Below are 10,429 nucleotides of genomic sequence, written 5' to 3' on the forward strand. Positions count from 1 at the left end.
GTTGAGCAACCTGTGGGTTCCAAGCGGGAAAAGCATCTACTTATTTTTTTACCCATGAAAATAACACCATTCTCCATGCACTGTAAATAACACCATTCTCCACACACTGTAAATAACACAATTATCCATGCACTGCAAATAACACCATTCTCCATGCACTGCAAATAACACCATTCTCCATGCACTGTAAATAACACCATTCTTCATGCACTGTAAATAACACCATTATCCAAGCACTGTAAATAACACCATTCTCCAAGCACTGTAAATAACACCATTCTCCAAGCACTGTAAATAACACCATTCTCCATGCACTGTAAATAACACCATTCTCCATGCACTGTAAATAACACAATTCTCCACACACTGTAAATAACACAATTCTTCATGCACTGCAAATAACACCATTCTCCATGCACTGCAAATAACACCATTCTCCATGCACTGTAAATAACACCATTCTTCATGCACTGTAAATAACACCATTATCCAAGCACTGTAAATAACACCATTATCCAAGCACTGTAAATCACACCATTCTCCAAGCACTGTAAATAACACCATTCTCCATGCACTGTAAATAACACCATTCTCCAAGCACTGTATATAACACCATTCTCCACACACTGTAAATAACACCATTCTCCAAGCACTGTAAATAACATCATTCTCCATGCACTGTAAATAACATCATTCTCCATGCACTGTAAATAACACCATTCTCCACGCACTGTAAATAACACCATTCTCCATGCACTGTAAATAACACCATTCTCCACTAACTGTAATTTACAACTTGATAACAATTATTGATAAGAGCTAGGTAAATGAGTAATCTGTTTGGAAAAGGGAATTGTAAATATAAATTATAAATATTTTAGATCTATTGCACGTTATAAATCGCTGGCAACAATAATTTCATGGTGGATCATATTAGGCTAACGTATTACAACTTCTGCAATAATTTGGTACATGTGGCCTATGGGAATAATTATGGTACAGCAGACCGTATGTAGCAGTTTAAACCTGGAGCCTGGAGCACGGTTCCCAAAGACTGCACTATTGGCATCACAGTTCCATGACTAGTGAGGATTATCAGCGTAGATGTACAGGACTACTGGTCAACCCTTATTCTACACTTTTCTCACCTTCCAATATTTCATGGATTGAACAATTAAATATGGCAACTTTTAGGATTAATCAAACCATGGAATTGTTTGATTCATCAATATATTTCTTACATTAAGGATCTCCAAACTAGTTTTTATTATTATTCATAAATACTTTCCTAACCCCCCATCATATACAAGATCAGGGTATATTTAAATCTAAAAACCGGAGCTGGAATGGAGAAGAATTTACATGGCTATCTTTCATTGATCCCTAATATTCTGAACGTTCACTCCATATATTCTAGTGAGTCTGTAGAGCAAATTAAAGGTACACCAAATTTAAAGGGATGGATTTTCATAAATGTCCTGAAAACCCTATTGAATGAAAACTCCACAAGAAAATATATAGGCCAGCAAGTGGCATGGTTTTCAGCGGTTGAATTAAATGTATTCAATGTGAGCAAGAGAACCACGCCTGCAAAGCCAATTACACACCTTCATAGGGTATGTCTGAATACCAACTACTGAGAAATGGGTAGGAAAGGCATACATTTCCTAAGTCTGAATCGGGCCCATTGGGAATATGAGAGAGAGGATACTATTCGGTTGTATTGAAAATCTACATATGGCGTAGAGCGTTCTTTACGCACACCCTGCACTATGGTAACACCATTGTTGAAAGAGAATTACAATGCACTCCGAGTCTAAAGGCCAGCATTTAGTTGAGATGTAATTGAACCAGAAGGGTTATTTGTTTCCTAATTAAACAGGTGTGATTAGATAGTTATGTTTGCAATATTTGCAACGGGACAGTATCATTTGCAATTGGAGTGGCGACACTAATTGTTCGACTATTGGATTTGCCTCTAGGCCGAGAATCGCAGTTCTGAGTCTTCACATTGAAGAACCGAGAAGTTGCCTCTGATGGAATGGCGTTAGACTATACTTGTGTCAAATTACCGTAATGTAATATTATTGAACGTTCCTCTTTCGTTTTGGTCGTCATATTTAGTTTTCGTTCAACTCAACCCAGAGCTCCATATCATGCAGAATTGTGCGTAATGTTAGGACTACCTACCAAGAAATTGTAGCACTGGTAAAATGTTACAAGTAAACGATTTACATCACAGCGCTGGAATATAAACTATATGTGTCGGTGAATGGAAATGCTTTGGGGGTAAAATTACCTCCCAGCTGCCAACAACATCAACATTCTCATGTGATTGCAGGAAATAGCAAATTTGGTCTAATTTCCTTTCAATATAAAAAAATAAAAGAACGATTAAGTGTAAGTGAAAAAATATTTAATTACATCCAACAATGTCCTTATAATAAAAACATAGCCTAATAAAACATGTAAATATGCTAAACAAAAGCAGAACAGAAGACGTATGTGTAAAGTGGGTCATTTGAATGGAGGCAATGAAAGAGTGCACCTACTGCTCGATGTGTGTCCCTCCCTCCCTCCCTCCGCAACCGCTCCATAACGGTTAGTTCGGCGTGACGCGGATGGAAGCATAGGTATTGACAACACATTGATTACGAAAGAAGATGTGACAATAGCATACAAAAAGTAACCTCGTCCCAAGGAGGAAGTGTCTGGAGGACGATACTAGTAATAAAATAGAGTTCCGCCTCTCCTACGGGAGGCCAACATCAGTCTCTCTATGTAAGTGCCAAAAATATCGAAGTCAAGGGCAAGGCACTTCGATTCAACCGTCGACCACCATTACGCATCCCAGAGGCTGTATGAACGTCTGGTGAACGTCTTCAGAGAGTTGTCAGTTAGTCGGAGCACCAACATTATTATTCCTCTTGGTTAGTGTCTGAATGTGACGAGGTGGAACCGTCCGACTGACGGTCGACGTCTCCAGACCTCTCCTGCTCCGAAAGCTGCTCGCTCGACGGGATGGAATTCTTCTTAGGACGGCCTTTTGGTTTGGTTGGAGATTCCAATCCTCCTCCTTGTAGGACCTGTACAGTAGAAACAATTCAAGTTTTAAAACGACAAACATAATCTACAATTAAACTGTTTAGGCCTACCATAAAACCAAGTTAATGGACAAGTAAACTCATATTATTATTTATCAAAACCACTCGCCTCCTTGTCATATTGTTCATAATAAGAAATAAGAACTTACTATTTTCTTCCATTTCATTCGTCTGTTCTGGTACCAGGTCTTGACTTGTAGTTGACTCAGATCCAGAGACTCAGCCAGATCTATTCTGTATGGGGACAAAGTGGCTTTTACAGAGATTTTCTTTCATTTCAATCCAATTTCACATCTTGCACTAAACCACATTTGAGTCAATATCTAAAAAGGTAAGATATATATTACATTGGTGTCAATATCTTGCATTCGTGTCATCCGTCTTAGAGAGAGAGATGACTGATTGTAGGCCTATGTTATTGTGTTGTGTTGTATGTCTGACTAATTTGCGAGTCACTTTTACCCACAGCAATAATAGCCCCCTAGGGATAAATAGGTTAATTGAATGGTTTAATTTATTTAAATACCTGTCTGGCGTTGAAAGGTACTTCTGTTTCTCAAATCTTTTCTCCAAGCCCATTAGCTGTAGCTCAGTGAAGACCGTCCTGCTCCGGCGGCCTTTCTTGGTCTTGCTGTTGCCGTCTCCGCCATGCTCCAGCTTGCTCCGGAGGTGGAGGTCCAACGGGAGGTGGTGGGAAGCTGAGCCGCCGTGGAGCCCCGGAGCCCCGGATAGGAGAGCGGAGCCTAACGGTGATCCCAGTGAGCAGGAGAGTGGCGACATCGGGAACTTCAGGATACCCGATTGGTCTGCCTTCAAAACTGTAAATCAAACAATTTCACGTATAAATGTGATTATCCCCCATTGAACTCCTACACGAAAATAATACATTTAACAACGCCTATAGGCTACACACTTGGCTATTTTCTTAATTGGTTCTACGTGATGATTACATATTTTCTAGTAAAATATAGGTTAAAATAAATACAGTAACATTTTATTATATAATTAAAAGAACAATGATTATATTATGAGTTATTATGATAGTATTTAAGTAGTAGTATAGTACTAGTAGTGATACATATGTATTGTCGTTTTTATTAGGTCTATTAGACGTAATTATTTGATTATTATCATGCTTATAATAGTTTATTATATTGGAATTAATAACAATTAAATGCTAAATTCAGTCACTGTCAGGAAATGTAGAAATGTAATAACTTGGTTGAAATGTTGATAAGCAAACCTATTATGCATATACTTCATGAAATGTTTGAATTTGTCTGTTTTTCCCTCCACCAATACAATTTCCCTGAGCCAAATTCATATGGCCCATGACTGCTGATATGCAAAACATAGTGGTATTCGATAAACAAGGCCTCGTTTTACAAATTGTATGGCCAATCAATGTAAACAGCTTTAAGAAAAGGATAATACTATGGTAATTGTACATAGACATGAGCCCAATACCCTGTAGAGACCTGGCTGCGTCAAGAAGAAGAAGGCCCGCATCGTCTTTTCTGAAGTTTGGTGACCCACTGTGACCATTCGCTCCATGAGTGGAAATATTCACAAATGACTCAGACTTGTCTATACATTTCGATAGATTACAGTTTATATGACAATATATAGAACCCTTGTTGAAAGTCCAAAGGGAAGCATCAAAGGAACCCGTTGGCAGGCCTGCCCTATTGCCAAGGTGTCGGCATACATTTTTTTTTAAATAATCTAGATTGTGCACTTTGTATAAGAAAATAATACGAAGGAAACGAATGTAAATCATATGCAAATATGTTTTAAATCAATGTTTTACGCTCGCCATTTAGGACAATTAGGTTTATGACAGAACGAGTTGTTTTGAGTGGAAAACCATAAGCAGTACTCAAGAGAAGACTAACAAAGACTAATAGAAAATACAATTTAATAATTTGAGTCATTTTGAATACAAAGTTGAGTAGGCTACATCTCCCCTCTAAAAACAAGCTAGTACCAAAAGCATCGCAGTTTACCCAGGTGATTGTGGTATGGCCGCGCCGAGAGCAGAGCTTGTACTCCGAACTTGAGCAGCTCCCCTGCCGGGGTAGACACCTTATGGTCCGGGTGGTCGGTGAGAATCTCTTCGATCATAAAGCTTCGGTAGCGGTGTGAGTGGGAGCGGTGGTCGGGGTGAACCTCCGGGGGATAATAGTGAGCCCCCAAGTCCAAGGGATGCTGCATGGTTCAGTTCAGCACGCGGGAAAGGCGGAGCGCAATAAAAGCTTCACTGTTTCTTCCTCCTTGGGTTTAGTCTCTCTCTACCGTAGAGACAGGCATTCACATTAACAATACGTCCTTCCTTATTCTAGAACACGGGGAGAGAAGAAGACACTCTGATGAAGGAAGTTAATAACATCCTGAAATGGACACTGAAATAAATAACAGTCCTTTGCTGTTGCAGAATCCGATGCGTCCTCTTCTTCTATTCGCCTTAGACGTAAACTTCTCCAACCTTTTCTTTGCTGCTGAATCCCAATTTTGCTTTCGAATTCAGTATGGAACCAAACGTCCAAAACGTTTCATCAACACGTTTAATTTCCGGCCAATATCGAGAAGCCTAATGAAGCATACCCCTGTTTACACCAGTAGACTAGCATCACGGTGTTTATGGATTGAGGAAGATATGCAGTTGAAGGTTTATAAGAGTACGCTCTCTATGCCCCTCCTCTCTTCAGACCAGCCAGTCTCTCAGACCCAGAGGAAGGAAACATCGATTAACATGAATTTGCATGCTAAAATAATTCTTTAAACAAATTACGAAATTTGGTTAGGCCAAATTAGCCTACCTCCCTACTCTGGGGAAGAAAGAGAGCGAGAGATAGAAGGATTTATTGTGCACAATGTTGAAGGAAAGGAATGCTCGTCCATTTGAAGGGCCCATGGCGTATATACGTCTTTGAAATACATTTACAATGAATGTTCAATTTTTTAGGGGTAGAAAGTAAACATTTTGATCAAATAAATATAAAAATATATATTTTGGAATCTATTTATAGACATACAATTCAGTCACACACCCAAATACATCAACAAATCAGGTCATGCAAAAGTGTGTAGAAATATGCACTGATGGCCAGAGGAGCATCAATCTCTTTGTTTGGTTCAATAAAATGAATCCCTCACTCTACCACTACCTCAATCTACCACTACCTGACTCTACCACTACCTCACTCTACCACTACCTCACTATACCACTCTACCACTACCTCACTCTACCACTACCACACTATACCACTCTACCAAATCAAATCAAATCAAATGTATTTATATAGCCCCTCGTACATCAGCTGATATCTCAAAGTGCTGTACAGAAACCCAGCCTAAAACCCCAAACAGCAAGCAATGCAGGTGTAGAAACACGGTGGCTAGGAAAAACTCCCTAGAAAGGCCAAAACCTAGGAAGAAACCTAAAGAGGAACCAGGCTATGTGGGGTGGCCAGTCCTCTTCTGGCTGTGCCGGGTGGAGATTATAACAGAACATGGCCAAGATGTTCAAATGTTCATAAATGACCAGCATGGTCAAATAATAATAATCACAGGCAGAACAGTTGGAACTGGAGCAGCAGCACGGCCAGGTGGACTGGGGACAGCAAGGAATCATCATTTCAGGTAGTCCTGAGGCATGGTCCTAGGGCTCAGGTCCTCAGAGGGAGAGAAAGAAAGAGAGAAAGAGAGAATTAGAGAGAGCACACTTAAATTCACACAGGACACCGGATAGGACAGGAGAAGTACTCCAGATATAACAAACTGACCCACTTCCTCACTCTACCACTACCTCACTCTACCACTACCTCACTCTACCACTGCCTCACTCTACCACTGCCTCACTCTACCACTACCTCACTCTACCACTACCACTACCACACTCTACCACTACCACACTATACCACTCTACCACTACCTCACTATACCACTCTACCACTACCTCACTCTACCACTACCTCACTCTACCACTACCACACTATACCACTCTACCACTACCTCACTCTACCACTACCACACTATACCACTCTACCACTACCTCACTTTACCACTGCCTCACTCTACCACTACCTCACTCTACCACTACCACACTATACCACTACCTCACTTTACCACTGCCTCACTCTACCACTACCTCACTCTACCACTACCACACTATACCACTCTACCACTACCTCACTTTACCACTGCCTCACTCTACCACTACCTCACTCTACCACTACCACACTATACCACTCTACCACTACCTCACTTTACCACTGCCTCACTCTACCACTACCTCACTCTACCACTACACACTATACCACTCTACCACTACCTCACTCTAACACTACCACACTATACCACTACCTCACTCTACCACTACCTCACTCTACCACTACCTCACTCTACCACTACCACACTATACCATTACCTCACTATACCACTACCTCACTCTACCACTACCACACTATACCACTACCACACTATACCACTACCTCACTCTACCACTACCACACTATACCACTACCACACTATACCACTCTACCACTACCTCACTCTACCACTACCTCACTCTACCACTATCTCACTCTACCACTACCTCACTATACCACTACCTCACTCTACCACTATCTCACTCTACCACTACCTCACTATACCACTACCACACTCTACCACTACCACACTATACCACTCTACCACTACCTCACTCTACCACTACCACACTATACCACTCTACCACTACCTCACTCTACCACTACCTCACTCTACCACTACCACACTATACCACTACCACACTATACCACTGCCTCATTCACCACTACCTCACTATACCACTACCACACTCTACCACTACCACACTCTACCACTACCACACTATACCACTCTACCACTACCTCACTCTACCACTACCTCAGTCTACCACTACCGCACTATACCACTACCACACTATACCACTGCCTCATTCACCACTACCTCACTATACCACTACCACACTCTACCACTACCACACTCTACCACTACCACACTATACCACTCTACCACTACCTCACTCTACCACTACCTCAGTCTACCACTACCGCACTATACCACTACCACACTATACCACTACCACACTATACCACTGCCTCATTCACCACTACCTCACTATACCACTACCACACTCTACCACTACCAAACTCTACCACTACCTCACTATACCACTACCACACTCTACCACTACCACACTCTACCACTACCACACTAAACCACTACCTCACTCTACCACTACCACACTCTACCACTACCGCACTATACCACTCTACCACTACCTCACTCTACCACTACCTCAGTCTACCACTACCACACTATACCACTACCACACTATACCACTCTACCACTACCACACTCTACCACTACCTCACTCTACCACTACCACACTATACCACTACCACACTATACCACTACCACACTATACCACTACCTCACTCTACCACTACCACACTCTACCACTACCGCACTATACCACTACCACACTATACCACTCTACCACTACCACACTATACCACTCTACCACTACCACACTCTACCACTACCTCACTCTACCACTACCACACTATACCACTACCACACTATACCACTACCACACTATACCACTACCTCACTCTACCACTACCACACTCTACCACTACCGCACTATACCACTACCACACTATACCACTCTACCCCTACCACACTATACCACTCTACCACTACCACACTATACCACTACCTCACTCTACCACTACCACACTCTACCACTACCGCACTATACCACTCTACCACTTCCTCACTCTACCACTACCTCACTCTACCAAAACCTCAGTCTACCACTACCACACTATACCACTACCACACTATACCACTCTACCACTACCACACTCTACCACTACCTCACTCTACCACTACCACACTATACCACTCTACCACTACCTCACTCTACCACTACCTCACTCTACCACTACCACACTATACCACTCTACCACTACCTCACTCTACCACTACCACACTATACCACTCTACCACTACCTCACTTTACCACTGCCTCACTCTACCACTACCTCACTCTACCACTACCACACTATACCACTACCTCACTTTACCACTGCCTCACTCTACCACTACCTCACTCTACCACTACCACACTATACCACTCTACCACTACCTCACTTTACCACTGCCTCACTCTACCACTACCTCACTCTACCACTACCACACTATACCACTCTACCACTACCTCACTTTACCACTGCCTCACTCTACCACTACCTCACTCTACCACTACACACTATACCACTCTACCACTATCTCACTCTAACACTACCACACTATACCACTACCTCACTCTACCACTACCTCACTCTACCACTACCTCACTCTACCACTACCACACTATACCATTACCTCACTATACCACTACCTCACTCTACCACTACCACACAATACCACTACCACACTATACCACTACCTCACTCTACCACTACCACACTATACCACTACCACACTATACCACTCTACCACTACCTCACTCTACCACTACCGCACTATACCACTACCACACTATACCACTACCACACTATACCACTACCTCAGTCTACCACTACCACACTATACCACTACCACACTATACCACTCTACCACTACCACACTCTACCACTACCTCACTCTACCACTACCACACTATACCACTACCACACTATACCACTACCTCAGTCTACCACTACCACACTATACCACTACCACACTATACCACTCTACCACTACCACACTCTACCACTACCTCACTCTACCACTACCTCACTCTACCACTACCTCACTCTACCACTACCACACTATACCACTCTACCACTACCTCACTCTACCACTACCACACTCTACCACTACCTCAGTCTACCACTACCACACTATACCACTCTACCACTACCTCACTCTACCACTACCTCACTCTACCACTACCTCACTCTACCACTACCTCACTCTACCACTACCACACTATACCACTACCTCACTCTACCACTACCTCACTCTACCACTACCACACTATACCACTCTACCACTACCTCACTCTACCACTACCTCACTCTACCACTACCACACTATACCACTACCACACTATACCACTGCCTCACTATACCACTCTACCACTACCACACTCTACCACTACCTCACTCTACCACTACCGCACTATACCACTCTACCACTACCTCACTCTACCACTACCTCACTCTACCACTACCACACTATACCACTACCACACTATACCACTGCCTCACTATACCACTCTACCACTACCACACTCTACCACTACCTCA

General features: G+C 42.4%; 1 protein-coding gene across 1 annotated transcript; it reads right to left on the reverse strand.

The window, feature by feature from the left end:
• Nucleotides 1–2,399: 2,399 nt before the first annotated feature.
• barx1 (BARX homeobox 1) lies at nucleotides 2,400–6,118 on the reverse strand. The gene is made up of 4 exons (XM_021610827.3): nucleotides 5,111–6,118; nucleotides 3,631–3,922; nucleotides 3,254–3,338; nucleotides 2,400–3,086 (listed from the first exon to the last, which is right to left on the reverse strand). Exons 1-4 carry the CDS (start codon nucleotides 5,316–5,318, stop codon nucleotides 2,919–2,921), a joined length of 753 nt encoding a protein of 250 aa, XP_021466502.1. The 5' UTR covers nucleotides 5,319–6,118; the 3' UTR covers nucleotides 2,400–2,918.
• Between the last annotated feature and the right edge of the window lie 4,311 nt (nucleotides 6,119–10,429).

This window comes from Oncorhynchus mykiss, chromosome 7 (assembly GCF_057628025.1).
Source record: "Oncorhynchus mykiss isolate SJ-2025 chromosome 7, ASM5762802v1, whole genome shotgun sequence".
NCBI classification, from domain to species: domain Eukaryota; kingdom Metazoa; phylum Chordata; class Actinopteri; order Salmoniformes; family Salmonidae; genus Oncorhynchus; species Oncorhynchus mykiss.

Bases quoted from the DNA above. Each gene is read 5' to 3' on its own strand.
- barx1 (XM_021610827.3), bottom strand. From the start codon at position 5,318: ATGCAGCATCCCTTGGACTTGGGGGCTCACTATTATCCCCCGGAGGTT. The intron at 3,339-3,630 runs GTATTTAAATAA...GTCCCCATACAG, and splicing joins TACCTTTCAACGCCAGACAG to AATAGATCTGGCTGAGTCTC. The intron at 3,087-3,253 runs GTAAGTTCTTAT...TCTACTGTACAG, and splicing joins GAATGAAATGGAAGAAAATA to GTCCTACAAGGAGGAGGATT.